The sequence below is a fragment of the Triticum aestivum genome, chromosome 2D, assembly GCF_018294505.1.
Source record: "Triticum aestivum cultivar Chinese Spring chromosome 2D, IWGSC CS RefSeq v2.1, whole genome shotgun sequence".
In the NCBI taxonomy this organism is placed as follows: domain Eukaryota; kingdom Viridiplantae; phylum Streptophyta; class Magnoliopsida; order Poales; family Poaceae; genus Triticum; species Triticum aestivum.
The window spans coordinates 649249378-649267638 of record NC_057799.1 but is presented as its reverse complement, the minus strand read 5'-3'; the positions used below and the strand labels follow the sequence as shown (position 1 = coordinate 649267638).

At 41.6% G+C, this 18261-nt stretch overlaps 1 protein-coding gene and 1 long non-coding RNA gene across 3 annotated transcripts; one reads left to right on the top strand and one right to left on the bottom strand.

Annotated features, from left to right (window-relative positions):
- Nucleotides 1-1783: 1783 nt before the first annotated feature.
- LOC123050818 (uncharacterized) lies at nucleotides 1784-4047 on the bottom strand. Of its 2 annotated transcripts, none has more exons than XM_044473548.1 (3): nucleotides 3005-4047; nucleotides 2624-2856; nucleotides 1784-2439 (listed from the first exon to the last, which is right to left on the bottom strand). In XM_044473548.1, the coding sequence occupies exons 2-3, from the start codon at nucleotides 2840-2842 to the stop codon at nucleotides 1804-1806; spliced, it is 855 nt and encodes a 284-aa protein (XP_044329483.1). In that variant the 5' UTR covers nucleotides 2843-2856; nucleotides 3005-4047; the 3' UTR covers nucleotides 1784-1803. Both variants share the same exon structure in this region, with proteins under 2 accessions (XP_044329483.1, XP_044329484.1).
- Nucleotides 4048-13689: 9642 nt separating this feature from the next.
- LOC123050817 (uncharacterized) lies at nucleotides 13690-17903 on the top strand. The gene is made up of 4 exons (XR_006423852.1): nucleotides 13690-14852; nucleotides 14948-15017; nucleotides 16695-16915; nucleotides 17127-17903. It is a non-coding gene; the product is annotated as an uncharacterized lncRNA (long non-coding RNA).
- The last annotated feature ends 358 nt before the right edge of the window (nucleotides 17904-18261 follow it).

Sequence of the window (18261 nt, the reverse complement as noted above, 5' to 3'; positions counted from 1 at the left end):
TGATGGAACCCGAGTGGAACCTGACTGATCTTGTATCGCACCACTGCTGTGCGTGGATAGGGCCTCGAAGCGTCATGACACAAGGCAGAACGGCGACCAGGTGCAATGATGGCGGGGTGGCGAAAGGAGATATAGGGTGAGGAGCAAAAGGGGGTAGTGTAGGGGGTTTGTACAAGGTGATGTGGAGAAGTGGAAAGGGATGACACTGACGGGGTGTGGCGCTCAGGTGTGACGGCGGCAGGGTGGTGGAAAGCGGCGTAGGATGAGGAGGAGAAAGGGCTGCGCAAGCAAGAAGACGATATGATGTGACCAGGCTAGGGAGGCCGAGCCCATCGAGGGTCGGTCGGGGCCTCGGTGGCCTGTGGGAGCTCAGTTTCGGTGAAGGCCTGACGAAGGCTGGGGTTTGTGGCCTGGGGGAGGTCAGCGTAGTCGTTGTCGGCAACAACACCGGTGAGCGGCGGCTGACCATGGGAACCTTGTGCTCGTTGGTGTACTGTGATCCAATTCGATTAATGGAAGGACAACGAGAAGATGGTTCGGTTGCTCCTGCTGGAATATTCCATTTATTTAATACTCCGACTCGCGTAACTCCGAATGGCAATGTTGTTATTGCGGTTGGTGAGATCAATAAGACAACAAGGGAGTCAGAATATTCTGATAATAGCAAACAGGGCTTTGGAATCTATGGAAGGAGCCTTCAATGCTTCTCCAGTGTCAACCATTAGTCGATAACAGAATAAAATGCCATAATTAAGTTGAAAAAGAGAGTAATTAAAAAGAGGCATGCTTGAAAAAGAGTACAGATAATAGGGAAACTGAATGGAAAGGAAGTAGACGGGCCGCCACGTTTTGCCTGAAATTGCGCTCAAACGGGCCACATGAAGTCGCTGAGCAAAACCTCGATACACCATCGGCTCTTATTTCCTCGGAGCTTAGAATCTGTGCTGATTTTGTAACGTCTTCCAATTTTACCCCTTGAACAAAAATATACTACTTATTTTTTCTACTAGTATTGGCGGATCTAATCCATTGAGTTACTGGAAATGGATGACTCATATCATTTTAATGTACCGTAAAAAGAGTGTGGCGATGGTCATCGGGCGGGTGGTGTGGACAGGTTGCAGTGCACCCGGCTGCAGATGTGATTGGCGACGACGACCGGGCAATTGGATATGGCGAACTTGAAGTTTCCATTGATCGATTGAACAATGGGTGCACGGCGAGTGGATATCTTGTTACTAATACAAGCACGGCGATTAGTCCTGTCACCAACCTCGTCATGTGAAAAGAAAAGAAAAGGAAACACTATACGACTACAGTTGCATAATCTATCTGGATTGCATCCCAACTTGTTAATTGACTCTCAATTATTTTGTTTGGGCTGTGACTTGCGAACTCAGACCATCCTAATAGTGGGGGACTCGACACTGGACCCTCTACCTTGTATTTCTTCCTTGGGAAAGCGTACGATCTACGATTTGTGAAGGACACTATTCGCAAACAATGCATCAATGCTACTAGGTGGGAAATTAAATGTAGGACATCCCAATCCTACATACTTCTATTAAGCAGCTGAGCCGAATATTTGCGATGGCACACAACAAGTAAACATAATGCCAGTACAAGCAAACTTGGCTTTCAAGAATATTTGCCAAATATTTCAAACAACACAACTGCTTCTGCTCATTAACACACGACTCAAATAACATAATATAGAGTCGATAGAGTTGGATAACATAATATGGAGCTGATACATGCTACTTGCCGACATACAAATACCACATCCTGATCGCAGATAGCACACTACACCTGAGTAGTGTATCCCTCAATCAACATCGCCATCTTGTCCCCCACAAGCCGGGACCAAGCAACGGTAATCTCCACCTCAGAACCACAGACGGAAAATCTACCCTGACTTGTGTTGCAATACTTGGAAGGGAAGTAGAAATGACCAGATGTAGAGCCAGAACGCCCGTAGGCTTCTACCACAACATCCAACCCTCCTCTAATATCTACCGAAACGACTTTCCTTGACAAAGGAACATAACCATCTAGATCTACTTCATGTTCTTCAATGGAATGAAACAAAACAACCTTCTCACGTGTGCCATCAATAACACAGGCAACCTGGCCACCGAATTTGAAAGGAAACTCCTCTCCAATAAAACGAATGGATAAAATAGTGGCTTGAACCGTTGTAAGAAGCCTCTCAAACCTCAACTCTGCTCTACAGAAGGGACTATCGAACGGTAAAGGTCGGTGCTCACCGTTGTCATCTGCTTCATCATAACGGTTGCCATCATAACGGTTGACGGCACACATCAACTGTGTATCTTTGAGCTCATCATCTCCATCACGTACTTTTAGTTCGACTTCAAAGTCAACATAGTCCACAGCTAGAATTGCACGAGAAGGGCCAGTCAAGCGCAGATAAGAGTCCTGCAATCATTAGATCATCATTATATTTAGCTAAAGAAGAAGAAAAGTAGTATTTAAAAGAAACAGAGGACAAAGAAGTATATACTCGTATTACTTAAATGAAACAGAGGACAATGAAGTATATATTACATGAAAGAAATATTTGACAATGAAGATAAAAAACTGAATATACAATGGTACATACATCTTGAGTGAGTACTTGGCACCTAATCCTTGACCGAGCGAAGAGAAGGTTGCGGTTGCGGTCCACGGTGTCTCGGGCAGCGACCACACCATACACCCTGAGTGGCCATTTGAGGTCATCACTTAGTTCAACAATTTTGAAGGAGTAGATCTGCAATGTGCTCCCAGTGACAGCGGCACGGGGCGGGATGATACCGGGTATGCAGTGCGTAAACTGCATAGGACTCAATGTGGCTGCAAAACAAATAAAGCAAAGACAATCAATTCACTTCCAAGGGGGGAAATTAGTGATTTGCAGAAATTTCTTGAGACATGACTAGAGCAAACAGACCAAGGAAAAAAAGCTGAGTAAGCTAAGCTGCAGCATGCATGTTTTACTTACTTTTATCTTCGAAGCCGCCGCACCGTCCCCACTAGAGCGTTCCCAGGTGCTACGGTGGCCTGCGAAAAATTCCAGCTCATCATCCATCCACTCTTTGAGTTGGTCCGTTTGTGATTTCGTTTCCTGCTCGTCAGCAGCGTGCTCCACCTCCACAATCGGAGGCTTCTTCGGGGGCCTCTTCTTTCTTCTCCGCCGCTTGCAGTTCTCCCTCTGCCTCTCCATCTCCCTCTCCGCCTCCATCACCCTCTCATACTCCTCCTCATCCTCTACCGTAAACATCATCGCCAACTCATTCTTGTAAAGGTTGGGTCTAGCCAGGACACTGGAGGAGAGACACAAGAATTCGTGGGTCAGCATCATCTCCCTATCCCTCTCCTTATCTTCCTTCCTCTTCTCCTCTGCCGCCTCCTCGGTAGCCTTGTAGAAATCCTTGGAGATTTTCTTTAATCTGGATGTTGTGGTAACCAGCTCATCGGCCGTGTACAAGGAGATGCGGGCATGGGAAATCCAAAGATATTGTGACATGGATAGCAGCCGGTGGCCCAGGTCCTCCGTGTCTTGGAGGATGGAATCGACGAGTTCTTTCTCGTCGTCTCTAACCTGCGGCGAGTCCGTGTTCTTCTTGTGTACAGGAACGGACATTGTGTTGTCGGCCCATGTTGTTGTTCCAGAGAGGATATCCTCCCAGCGAGAAATCGTGGGAGTAAGGGACCCAAGCAAGTCTTTGCGCTCCCTCTCCAGCGAGATGATATCCTGTATCAGCGTCGATAACTCGTCAGATTGATCTTTCCTGGATTCCATCTCGGACAAGATCGACCCACCGGCCGCCGCTCTTTGTTTCCGCCGCCGCTAGACGCGCGGTTATTCGCACAAAGGAAAAAGAAACCCTTGGAGAATCCTACACAAATACGCTAGTGCACAGGTGGATCGTTTCTTCTTGACGTACGTAGCTAGGACATGCAGGCACAAAGCAGGCACGTACGAAGCAACCAGCCGCCGGCTTGTTCGATCGAACACACAAGTCGACGGTCGCACCTATCAGTTTATTGCTTTTCTCGATTCGATCGGGGTTTACAGGGGGAACCACGTAATTATACCTATACGCAGCCGACTCGGCCACAACTACAAGTCCATGCCGGACTCGACTTCCTAATCGTGATTATCTCTAACAGAGAATTGGGCTACACTAGCAAAAAAACCCGTGCGTTGCAACGGAAAAGAAAATAACATACGTTCTTAACCCAATAATAAAAAGTATGTTGTTTTTTTCCCGCAAGGTTTTTCATAGTTGTGTATGCATAGTTCTCGATGTTTTTTTTCTCTCACTCTGGTTTTAATAGATGTTTATTTGCAATTCGAATCACCGACAGTACAAAAAAACATACCGTACACTATATATTAAGTTTGCACCAAAAATTATATTTTAGAAATATTTAACAGCAAAAAATAACTTCATATTTAGATTCTAGATATTTTTCTAATCAAGTTTCATATATAACATGTTAAAATCTAAGTTACGGTTTAAAAGATATGAATAATCTTATTTTACATAAACTGTAGATTGATTAACCGAAACGTCAAGGGGTTTTCTGTTAAAACTGAAAAAACGTTTCGGCTGACTTAAATATGGACGGCGGGTTGATTTTCTAAAACGTCAGGGGGTTTTCTGAGAAAATGAGAAAAACCGGTTCGGTTGTAACTTAAACGTGTACTGCGGGTTGATTTACAGAAAACTGAGGGGTTTATTTGTAAAATAGCGTGACGGACGACCAGAAACAGTCTGTGCTTTATAAAAATACTGGCTTGGAACTGTCGGGGTCTCGGGAACGCCCCGGCAGTACGTGCTTTGCTGGATGTCCAGCGAAGATGCACCCCCGAGGTGATGTTTTTGTCGGAGACGCACCTTGATAGCTATCCGGCGGAGTGTCTTCGGAAAAGATTGAAGATGGACCAAAAACTAGTTTGTCCGAGTAATGGTAGAAGTGGAGGTTTAGTTCTTTTTTGAATAATAATGTCAATGTTCATAGATTAGCTCTTGATACTATGTTCATTGATGTAACGATTGAAGATAATAATAATTCTGTTTGACGTTTGACTGGGATGTATGGAGATTTTAGATGGGAGAACAAACACTTGACGTGGTCTCGTATGCGACGACTACACCAAGCTCATAACCTACCATGGCTCCTGGTGGGTGACCTTAATGAAATCATGTACCTTCATGAGAAGGAAGGAGGCAATCCGCGCCCGCCCCAATACATGCAAGCATTCCATGAAGTTGTTGAGGATTGTGAGCTGCATGATCTTGGGTACCTCGTGATCCATATACATGGCGTCGAGGTCGGATCAGGAACGTCTCGATAGAGGGCTTGTGAATGATTTGTGGTCTGCCCGTTTTCCCCACGCGGCACTACAGAATATGGAGTTCAATCACTCAGACCACAGACCGCTCCTTGTGGATACTGAGTACTATGTACAGCCACCGAGTGGAACGAACAATATTCATGCCAAAAGATTCGAAGCGCGGTGGCTGAGGGAAAATACATTTGATGAGAAAGTGATGAATGCATGGAACGAGGCAGGGATAGATCCCACTGTCACGAACATACATGGAAAACTCAATAAAATGCATGTTAGCTTCCATGACTGGGATCAGAGGGTCCTTAAGAAGCCAAAAAAGCGCCTTCGCAAAGCACAAAGGGAGCTTGAGAAGGCTATGGCAGGCCCTATGAATGATGAAAATGATGTACAAAGGAAGGAGTTAGCTGAGTTAATCGAATACTTGCTAGAGCTAGAAGAAATACAGGAAATGCAAAGATCCCGAGCAACCTGGCTAACAAGTGGTGACCGCAACACTGGTTTTTTCCAGGCTTATGCTTCAGCTAGAAGGAAAAGGAGTTTTGTAAAGAGACTGAAAGATGTTGGAGGCAATTGGCTTGAAGGTATGCCAGAACTGAACTCGCATGTATTGAACTACTTTACACATCTATTCACGTCAGAAGTGCAGCACACAGACCCAGAGATTTTACACAAGGTACAGCACAAAGTCACTGACCAGATGAACAATTTTTTGATGGCACCGTATACTGCTGATGATGTTAAAAAAGTTGTGTTCAGTATTGGGGATATTAAGGCTCCCGGTCTAGATGATCTCCATGCAATATTCTTTAAAAAGTTTTGGCATATTTTGGGAGATGACATAACAGCGGAGGTACTTCTTGCAATCAATTCCAGAATAATTCCGGTGGACTGGAATGAGACTACAATTGTGATGATCCCCAAAACTGACTCACCCGAACTGGTAACATAATTCCGCCCTATAAGTCTTTGTAATGTTTTATACAAGATAGTCTCTAAGATGCTAGCTTTCCGTCTGAAAAACATTCTGCCTGAGATTATTTCTCCCACCCAAAGTGCCTTCGTCCCTGGGAGGATGATCACGGATAACATCCTAATAGCGTATGAATGTGTGCATAAAATAAAGAATAAAAGGGCCGGCCAAACAGGATTATGTGCAGTAAAGTTGGACATGCATAAAGCTTATGACAGGGTGGAATGGTCGTTTTTGCATGACATGATGGTTGCTCTGGGTTTTCATAGTCAGTGGATTGAACTCATGATGGCTTGTGTTAGCTCTGTTTCCTACAGAGTAAGATTCAATTCCCAAGAGACAGATAAGTTTACCCCTACTAGGGGTATACGACAAGGGGATCCTCTCTCCCCATACCTATTCCTTCTCTGCGCGGAAGGTCTATCCAGTCTATTGCAGTATGAAGAAGAAGCTGGTGGCATAGAAGGAGTTAGAGTGTGCAAAAATGCACCGTCAGTATCACACCTCTTATTTGCTGACGATTCTCTAATTCTTATGAAAGCAGATATTTTAAATGCAGCTTCCTTACAACATGTTCTGGAAACCTACTGCCGGAGTTCGGGCCAGTTGGTGAGTTTGTCAAAGTCAAGTGTTTTCTTCAGTCCTAACACTTCTGTGGTGGTAAGGGCTGAAATATGCCAGGAATTACATATTGATACTGAAGCATTGTCTGATAAATATCTTGGGCTACCAGCAATGGTGGGGGCGGATAGAAGTGACTGCTTCAAACATTTTGTTGAAAGAATTAAAGAAAGACTGAAAGGATGGATGGAGAAGGTATTATCTATTGGTGGCAAAGAGATTCTCATAAAAGCGGTAGCGCAGGCTATCCCGGTCTTTGCCATGTCTGTTTTCAGTATACCCAAAGGTGTTTGTAAGGATATCACGGACTTAATTTCCCAGTATTGTTGGGGTGATGATGAGGAACATAAGAAAATGCATTGGTTTTCGTGGTGGAAACTATGCTACCCCAAGAGTGAAGGGGGCATGGGATTTAGAGATTTATACTCCTTCAACTTGGCAATGCTATCAAAACAATGCTGGAGGTTGATCACATGTCCTGAATCTTTGTGTGCTAGAGTGCTCAAAGCAAAATATTTCCCAAATGGGAGTCTACTCCAAGCTAGCTTAAAAAATGGAGCATCGTTTACTTGGCAAAGTATCATGAAAGGATTAGAGACCTTCAAGCTGGGATACATATGGAGAATTGGGACAGGAGAGCATGTGAACATTTGGAGGGACCCGTGGATCCCAGCTAGCCCGGACAGGAAGGTGATATCATTGAGAGGCCATTCTATTCTTTCCACTGTTCAAGAGCTCATCGACCCCAACACCGGATCATGGGATGAAGACTTGCTTCGGTCGATCCTAAATCCGGTAGATGTTAACAGGATCTTACAAATCCCGTTAAACTACAATTCTTTTGATGACTTTATAGCATGGCACCCTGATCGGAAAGGGAATTTTTCTGTTCGTACAGCGTACCGTATTCAGTGGATTCGAACTTTTGGGGCTCATGCAACTGCACCGACACATCCAAACAGATCGAATACACCGGCAGTGTGGAGTGTACTCTGGAAACTTTGCATCCCACGTAAAATCCAAATTTTTTGCTGGAGAGCGCTGCACGGGATATTGCCGCTTAAATCCATCCTTACTAACAGACATGTAGGTACAAATGGTGCATGCCCAATCTGTCATCATGGTGCGAAGGATATTAAGCATTTGCTATTTGATTGTATTCACGCAAGGGAACTCTGGAGCAGATTAGGCATCTCGGAAACAATTGCCGAAGCCTGGTCGGTGAATCTTTCGGGTTCTAACATACTGGAACATTTACTCCTCGGTGGACCTAGCCCGGCTCCTTTGAAACCTAATTTGGATGTCAAGCAAGTCATTGTGGTGGGAAGCTGGTATCTATGGTGGATCCGTCGGCAATTCACTCACGATGGATCGCCTCCTCCTACTTCTAAATGGCTGATGTCCATATTGGCGATAGCAAATAATTACCATCAGGCTAATGAGAAGATGATGAATACTACCGTAGAAAAATGGAGGATACCAGAACCCATGTTTGTCAAACTAAATGTTGATGCCGCCTTTTTTGTTGATGAAGGTTTGGGTGCTACAGCAGCTTTGATTAGGGATGAGAAGGGAACATTCCTAGCGGCGCAGTGTAAATTTATACCCCATGCAGCTAATGTAGTTACCACCGAGGCCCTTGCGATGAGAGATGGATTGGCTTTTGCAAATTCACTTGGTTTCCCCCGGATTGAAGCAGAATCGGACTCCACAACGGTGATAGAATCATGTGATGGCCAAGCTAGATGGTGGGATGAAGCAGCAGCTATTTTTGCCGAGTGTGTGGATCTCTCTTCGTTGATCGGGAAGGTCAAATTTCAGTACTGCCCACGTTCTTGTAACCAAGCAGCGCATGTGCTAGCTAACTACAGTTATTGTAATAAGATTTCTCTTAGTTGGACGGATGAGCCTCCGGGCTTTCTCGTTTCGAACCTTGTGGACGATGTAATCCCTATTTTCAATCAATAAAGCTAGCCATGATGGCCTTAAAAAAAAGGTAAGATAAGATAAGATGAGTATGCCCTCGATGTACCACTCTTGCACGGGAAGCACAAATTGGGCTACTGGATCCGGAACTGCGTCAAAGTGTCGGGCGCACAGGTGCGCGACCACACGGGCCGGCCCATCTCACACTGTTCGAATCGCTTGGGAGTTCCGATTTTGTGAAAGTTCTAGAAGATTCCCAGCCGGTTTTACCGGTTTTGGGAACCGTCTAGAAGGTTCCTTGTACGTTTTTTTTTATTTTTTTCGTTTTTCCTTCTTACTTTTTCTTTCTTTCTTTTCCTGTCTTTCTTTTTCTGTCATTTTTGTTTTCGTTTTTTTCTTTTCCACAAAAGTCTGGATATAAAAAAATCACAAATCCATAAAAATTTCTGGGATTAAGAAAATGTTAAAATTATGAAACAATTGGTTCATAAAATACGAAAATGTTAGCATTTTTCAAAAAATGTTCTCGTTTCAAAATTTTGTTCACAAATCGAAATGTGTTCTATTTTTTAAAAGATTGTCTGTGTTACCAAAAAATGTTCACACATTCAAAATATTTTAGTGTATTAAGAAAGTTCTTGCATTTCAAAATTTGTTCATGTTTTCATAAAATGTTCAGAGTTTCAAATTATGTTCACAATTTCAATAAATGTTCTAAATTTCAAAAGCTGTTCACGTTTTCAAAAAACTTATTGTTTAAAAATTTGTTCGTGTTTTGAAAAAATTGTTTGGAATGTTAATTTTTGTTCTCATTTTTCAAAATTTGGTTTAGAATTTCAAAATTTGTTCTAATTTTTCAATGTTTGTTTGTGTTTTCCAAAAAAAATGTTCTCATTTTCCAAAATTGTTCATAGATCAAAAGCTGTTCATAGATATAAAAGTTATTTGCGAATTAAAAAATGTTTGCGGATTTCAAAATATGTTCGTGTTTTCCAATTTTGTTTGGAATTTCGAAAATTGTTTTTTTGAAAAAAATTCATAAATCAAATAATGTTCGGGATTTCACGATTTTCAAAAAATGCTTGGAATTACAAAATATTATCATTTTCAGAACAAAATTTGGCATTTTATTGTTTTCCTAAATTTTCTTCAGATTTTCATAAAATGTTCAGAGTTTTAAACAAATTGTTCAAAATTTTAGTAATTTTTCTAAATTTCAAAAATTGTTCACATTTTAAAAAATTTCAGCGTTTCAACATTTGTTACTTTTAGAAAAAATGTTTGGAAATTTAGTTTTTGTTCTCTTTTTTAGAAATTTTTTACAATTTCAAAATGTGTTCTAGTTTTTCAAAGTTTGTTTGTGTTTACCAATAAAAATGTTCTCATTTTTCTAAAATTGTTCGTAGATCAAAATCTGTTCATATATATAAAGTAAATTTGCGAATTGAAAAATATGTTCGTGTTTTCTAATTTTGTTTAGAATTTCGAAAATTGTTTCTTTTATGTGAAAAAAATTCACAAATCAAATAATGTTCAGGATTTCACGATTTTCAAAAAATATGCGGAATAAGAAAATATTTGGAACTACAAAAATATTATCGTTTTCAGAACAAATTTGGCAATTGTTTTCCTAAATTTTCAAGAAACGTTCGAAATTTTGTAAAGATTGTTTTTAGGGTGCCGCTTTAGTGAGATTAAGGAACAAATTGCGCTTCGCTTATAGCGGAAACTGCCGTGGCTAGTTGCACACGTTGTGAATCAAAATTTGCGAGTTCGATACCTGTCAGCGCCTAGTTTTTTTTAATGTCACGCTCTCTTTCGTTTCCTGTTTTTGGGCCGGCCCAGTCGTGGGTCATGCTGTGCGGCAGCGCGCTATTGGATGCAAAGAGCGTCCAATAGGTGCTCTCACTGGATCCAGAGTCTGAGGAAACAATCCCAGCTAGATTCAAATTTGAATGCGTCGAGCGGCCGGCCGTTGGGCCACTAGCGATCCATGACAGCCTTTTTTATTAGGAAAGATTATGTCTTCCTGCTACTTTAGAAAAGTTTGTGTCCGTTTTAGAAATCCCAAACACGCTTAATCTCACCTGGTCCCCACAGTGTTGCTTGCATGCATCCATGTGACCGCATGGTCCAACTAGTTTGCATGCATAAGAGTTTGCTCGACGCCTTTGTTCTGCTCTGGTTTTTTCCTTTTATTTTTTCTTTGGTTCTTTTTGTTTTTCAACTGTTTTCTTGGGGTTTTTCATTTTCTTCGTATAACTTCTGTTTTCTTTTGTTATTCATAGTTTTTTTATTTTTTTCCTCAATTTTCATGGTTTTTTATTCTCTTTCTCTTTCTCGGTTTTCACAAGTTTTTTCTTTTATTGTTCTTCGGTTTTCTTTGTTTCTTTCTTTGGTTATCATCGATTTTCTTTGGCTTTGTTCATTTCTCTTTCTTTTCACCGGTTTTCATTGGTTTTGGGACCATTTTTATTGACTTTTTTGTTTCCTACGTGTTGTTTGTATCGTTGTTCCTTGGTTTTCTATGTACATGTGAGACATTTTTTAAGACATCATTTTTAAAATACACAATAACATTTGAAAAAAATATTTTTATGTCTACCTTTTTCTTCTATATCAGGACCAATTTTATACATGTTTAACATTTTTCATAATACATGATTACATTTTTAATGAAAATGATTAAATTTTTAATACATGTTTGATGTCTATTTTTTCCTAAACATTGTAGATTTTTTTCATATACATATAAAATATTATTTTATATAGGTATAACATTTTCCAAATACGCGATTCAATTTTTTTTTGTAATGACACATACATTTTTTTGAAACGTATGAACATTTTGAAAATGTCACGAGATGTTTTTTGTATGCTATCAACATTTTTCATATACATTTGAAACATTTATTTTATATATGTCTAACTTTTTATAATATCACACAATATTTTTGAAACACATGATATTTTTAAAATGTCAAAACAATTATATACTATCAAAAGGTTTTATTTTGAATTAAGTTAATTTTTTTACATTGTGTTAAGATATTAAAAATTCAATTTTTAAATTTTGTTTGTAAAAAACCGGAAAGACGAACTTACCGGTAACCGACCTGGGCCGGCCCATTTGCGAGCCCTGACGCGAGCGGTCGCTCCAGCTCGCGTCAGGCGATGTGTGACCCTTCCCTCAAAAAATAAAATAAAAAAGGCGATGTATGACCCACACCAAACAGCGAGCGAGCAAGCAAACACTCTGCTCTTCCTCCTCTCCTCCCGTAGGAGGAAAAGAAAAAGAAAGGAGAAAATCTGGCGCCGAGCTTTTTGCTTGGTTTCTTGCCTTGCTCCAATCCTCCCCTTCCTCGTCGTCCGTGTCCCGCCGCCGCCGGCGTCATCCATCAAGACTGCTGTTGCCGCTCCACAGTATCTGCTGCTCAGCTCCAGCTCCAAGCTAGGTAAAGGACCCCCTCCTGCTGCCCGCAGATCGTCTCACGGGATTTCTCTTCCTCACCGAATCGTCTCCTATGAAGCTGCAGGTACTATACTTGGGTTCTGCTGCTCGATTCGTCACCCAGGCCAGGCTTAACTACTTCCTCCCCTCCCAGATTTATCAGTTTACAGACTTCCTGTATTGACCAGTAGTGTAGTGTAGTAGTATTCTCCCCCTTCTTGCTAATCAACGGCGGACCCCATCACTTCACTCTACTTAATTTTCCAACACCTCTAATTGCATTTTTAATCAGACGACCGGGCGTTTCTTTCTCTCATTAACCTTTTGTTAGCCCTGGCACCATACTACTTACTCTAGTTACTAGACTGGTAATTTCCTTCTCCATTTTTACAGGTGCAGACTCATACAAAGGCGTGCCAAGCTTCAAAGCTCACTGTGTCTGTGTGGTTAATTGACTAAATGAGCTTTGAGGAACAATATGTGCAACCGAATGGCAGTCGAAAGCCTGGTATCATCAAACCACCTACTTCGGATCCATCTTGCTTGGGATCACCATCTTGCTTCGGCCCTGATAATGATTTCTGCCTTTATCCTGGCATGCCATTGTGTGGAACCTTATTTCAGAGACGATTCTACTCTGGGTTTCATAGGTATTGTACTGCCTTTTCCGGAACCCTCGTGCGCAAGGATTGACTAATAATGCCACCAAAGCTTCCACCAGCAAGCATCAAGGATGGCTCCAATGCTCCAATATTTCTCGGGTTTATATGCTTTGACTGGGAGATATTCGTATGCGCTACTGATGTGGAATCAGCCCCTTTGCATCGGCAAGATGATGTCGTGATATAGGACGTTCCTGCAAGAATGAGCTGTCTCTTGCACATTGTCCATGTGCACTCAAGTGGTTCATCAGCCATGGATCAACTGTATGTGAGATGGGAAAGTAGTGGCTGCACCCAAGTTTGGTGCACCCACGCAATGATAAGTAAAAAAAATATTAAAAAATTCTGAAACTTCGTGGCATTGATTACGAGCAAATGTTTTACAAGGTTGCAAAGTTTGGTCGCCAAATCAAATGATCTCCACAAAAATTTGCAAGCACGTAAAACATTTGGTCATAAGCGAAGTTGCAAAGTTTCAGAATTTTTTTATTTGTTTTGCTTAGTTTTCAATCATGGTTCAATCCTCACGGTACACATGTGGTGTTCTCTCGGAGGCACAATGAAGAACCACCAGTTAGCCCAAGTAATAATTCTGTAGAGCATAGTGTTGTGGCTGCGAGGACACATGCAAGGCGTAGTTTGGGGGGGGGGGGGGACTGGAGTTTTTGTTGCTACTGCCCTAGGTTTTGTTGTTCTTGCATGGTTTGTTGTTCCACATGTTGGCAAGGTATCTACCCCTCAAAGCTTCACTCCTATTTTCTGTGTTTGCTGTGGCATTCGAAAGTTAAAACTTGATGCCACTCTTTTGGACAGGATCGTTCAAAATTCTTCTTATTTTAGTTTGCAAGCTCAGATAGACAAACCTTATATTTGTGTTCAACATAATAGTGGAGATAATGTAAAAAACTGGCAATACGGCCCTAACTATGTTATTGTTGACTCCTATGAAATGTATGGATATGGTGACATGCTTTAAGAATTTTTGTTAATCATTTGCGGTAGACTCGATCTTAGCATCTGAACTTTGTGCAATTGTGCAGCAAACTTCTGGAAATTCAAAGAAAAGATGGTGTAAAAAAACCTATATTGGATGATAATCAAGTTGCTCACGTTCTGGACTACTTTGTTCCCTTCATCAGCCTGATTACTCAATTTCTTGTCTCTTTTACCAGTCAGATAATCAAATGGAGGAATTGTGCCAACATCAAGGTCAATTAATTTGCTTTACACATGTGCATTATGAATGGAACATTGCTAACTATACTGTAGCTGGTAATAGCATCTTCAAATTTGTAAAGTTTGCCAGCATATTGGTTACAGTAATTTCCTCCTGTAAAAATAACCCTGAGTAATATGTATGAACCCGTGACTAGATGAGCTTGACAAACTGCTACCATTGGCTGGAGCAGCTATTCGGAGTATTGCAGTGTATATTTCCTTCTAATAGCTCGCTGGTTTGACTAGAATTTTGATAAAACAGTAGCAATTCTTCTCGTAAAATATGACTATCAAGATGTGTATAGTTCATTAAGTTGACAATCAGTAGGAAATTCTACCAAGATAATTAACTTATTGTCAGGGTACTCTGCTTTGAGAGGTATGTAGTAAATATTGGCTCTTTGCTGTTGAAATGGACAATCTGAAATACAGGTGAAAGCTTTCTTCTTCTGTAGCATGAAATGAAAGTTATATCTTTTTTATTATGTTTTAAAAATTGCAATACGTGGGAGATGGATGTGAAGTTGAGCCAGGTGACAAGAGGGGCACTGTAAAATTTGTTGGCCAAGCTGAACCCCTTGGACATGGATTTTGGGTTGGAGTGCAATACCATGAGCCACTCGGAAAGCACGATGGCATGTATGTTCATTCTCAAACTATGAAAGTGATGAATAGTTGATCTTTGAAGCAATAGCTCCTTGAAACATTTTTCTTTGATTTCTCGGATGCTGCAGGGTGAAAGGCGTCCGCTTCTATGTGTGCCCTCAAGGGCATGGAGCAATTGTCCAGCCAGAGAAAGTAAAGGTATCTGTCCTTGCTACATGACATACAATGCTTACGACCTGGCAACTGGTGCCATAATTTTGGCTGGATGGGTATTATTGCCGTGGCTGAACTTGAACGGTGCTTCCTCAAATAATTGAATTTCATATATATCCTCTAGGCTTTGTTCCCTTAAAACAAATTGCGCCTTAAAACAAATGGTGGCTTGATCACGATGGCAGTTTGGTTGCAATGGCAAGTTGGCAACAACATGTTTCAGTGCATGTTAGGATGGTTTGCATGATATGGTATTATGATTGCAACGTCGGGCTTGTTGGATTGTGATGACGTTTGAATTGATGTATTGGAAGAGTTACAGAGGGGCAATTTATTCTAGCCTGCAGCACAAACCTACCTTACATTATATAAGCAACTTAAGCCGGAGCTAAAAGCATGTGCCCCTAGTAAGATGATTGTGAACATGCATAAAGTACCAGTAGTATTTGTTATTATGGTGGAAAAAAGAACTTATCCTTCTGCAGCGTGTCAAACTTTAGTCAGCAAAGGGAGAAGGAGTTGGACTTCGACTGACTAGCAGAACTTTACTAGTCATACTCCGCCTAAGAAGCAACCAAAGTTACTAGTCGTTCTCAACCTAAGAATGTCCATGCCCTCATTTTCCTGGGTGTTCAAAATGTCATGTTAACCTTTAAGAAGTCCTGAGTCATGGTCCCATTTTTATTTTGTGCTGTGTGAATGCTCTGAAGCGTGCCATGGAATCCAATATGTGTGTGGTCTTCAATCAGGAACATCATCTCTTCCTTATTTTTTTCCCTAGGCTCCTTTGTCTAAGACGCTATCTTTTGAAATCCGTTCCCTACATAATTTTCCTCTACATGTGTTGGGGGGGGGGGGATTTACCTCTTTGATTGATAATAATCTTCCGTTTCTGTCATCGCTTCTCTCTCTCCCTATCGGGTTGTCCAGTCATTTTCTGATTGTGTTGGCCTGTTCAAAATAGCACTGGAAGGTTTTCATTGGGTCTTAATGATCAAAACCATTAGCCCCGGGCCATCAGTTTGTCGAGCCTTTTTTTGGGTCTGGGGAACATGGGAGTTTTTCCACTGTGAGAGAACCAATGGAAAAGATGACAAGAATCTGGACGGAGGCATTTTTTACACACATGTACACATGCCAGTAACTGGACAAAAAATCGACTGTTGCTCAAAGGAAAAATAGCTGACTGTTGATTAGGCACTCCCATTTAGTTGAAAGCATCAGAGAAGCTTCCTTGACCAACACGGTAAATCAAGAAAACAACAGTAGCGGCCACAGCAACAGGAGCTGAATATGCAACAGCAATCCGGGGATGCATGCCCAGATAGAAACTAAGTTCCTACTCACGAACCATATAACAAGCTACACCAAGTAAGAAGTGTATAACAATTAGCTCATAAGGGCCACCATTGTATAACCACTCATCAACAGATGCAACTCCCAAATTGAACAATAGCACCAGAGATAACATTTACTATATTTATACTACTTGGTAGTTGGTACCCTTCCAAGAATAGCACATCCATTGGATTAGGTCCTGTGCCGCACATTCGTGGCTCTAGTGATTCAACGTGTTCCGCTGTGATTTAGCAATAGTGCCCTTCAGTCTTGTAAGTCCTTGCCTTGGTAAGATGATTCATTATGTGTTATCTTATTCTGCAGCATTATTTGACAGTGTACTATATGTCACCCTTTGCCACCATGACACTAGCTCTACCAGCAATATTGCTCGAAGGAGGCGTTGTAATCAACTTGTTCTACACTCACGACCCCATCTTTTCTATGCTGATTATCATCCTCGGCTCAGGGGTGCTCAACTTCTCCATCTTCGACGTGATCTGTTCAACCACAGGGTGCCCTTCAATGTTACTGGCAATCTTCAAGTAAGATCATCCTGGACTATGTTTCCTTCTCTCCAACTTTGACTTGGTTTACTCTGGATGAACCATATGTGATGACAATAATGACCACCACTACATGCTTCTGTTTATGTTATCGTTTGTGATAAACTCCTTTTTGGAGTGGAGAGTAATGTGTTTGATGACATAGCGTTAACCCTATTTTCTGCGGAAGCTGAATTCCAAGTTTCCCCAGATGGTGTCTAGTGTCAACTTCATACGATCTTCCATCAGAGCTTACGGTGCAATCTGCATGGTCAAAGCGAAGCCATTGATCAAGTCGAGTCCAAGGACCATTGGAAGAGGATTTCCCCCATGCCATTTGGCGTTCTACAAGAACATTGTGCTCGGAAATGACACTCCGGCCTCCTTCACTCCTGCAACCACATGTACCATGGCATCATCGTGCGCTTCTTACTACCACATGTTTCCTGTAAAAAATAAGTAGTAGAGTTGTGGTGTTGCTGCCTATAACATCTTTTCTGATTCAGTGTGATGCACTTGTTCTGCAGTGGTTAGTTTGGAGTAAGCATTTTGAGTGGTGGGATACTGACAGTGCTTAGTTTCAACAGTTTTGGTTTCTGTTCTACCATGGTTGGCTGCCTCGCCATGTGTACGAATTCCATATTGGCAGAGTCCTTCATGGGTGCACATTTGACAGGTACATGCACCGGTGCTTTAGCGGCTGGTGTGGTCTGGCATATACGTACAATGTTAAAGCATTTTATAGGATCGTCTTTCTTTCTAAAATTATTAGTTTCCTTTCGAGTTCGAGGGTCAAAAGATTTAGTTATTGCTGTAATGTTCCTGCCAAATTCAATCTTTTAATCTCTTGACTCGGTAAGATAATTTATTATGTGTTTTCCTTATCTGCAACATTAACATGGCACCCTTTGCCGCCATCATACTGACTCTGCACACATGACTCGATCTTGTCTGTGCCGATTATCATCCTAGACTCAAGGGTGCTTGCCTTTGGCCTCAACTTGTCCATCTTCCACGTGATCCAATCAACCACCGCAGTGAACTTGAATGTTGCTGGCAACCATAAAGTAAGACCGACCATTCTGGACTATGTTTTCTACCCTCTACGTTTCTCCTCTATTTCTTTCTAAAAACTGATCCTCGCCGCTGCAGGTTGCTGTTGCGGTATCCGTCTCATGGTTGACCTTCCGGAAACCCAATGAATGCAATTTGGTGCGCAATCATGCTCGTCGGCTGTACTTTCTCCCAACAGCCCCCGAGGAGCCAAGGAACGAAACCTTGGCCACTTCCCATAGTTAGCTAAACAGGAATGTAAAGTAAACCTAGAATGGCATATACGCTATGTG

Bases quoted from the DNA above. Each gene is read 5' to 3' on its own strand.
- LOC123050818 (XM_044473548.1), bottom strand. From the start codon at position 2,842: ATGCAGTTTACGCACTGCATACCCGGTATCATCCCGCCCCGTGCCGCT. The intron at 2,440-2,623 runs GTATGTACCATT...TAATGATTGCAG, and splicing joins GCCAAGTACTCACTCAAGAT to GACTCTTATCTGCGCTTGAC.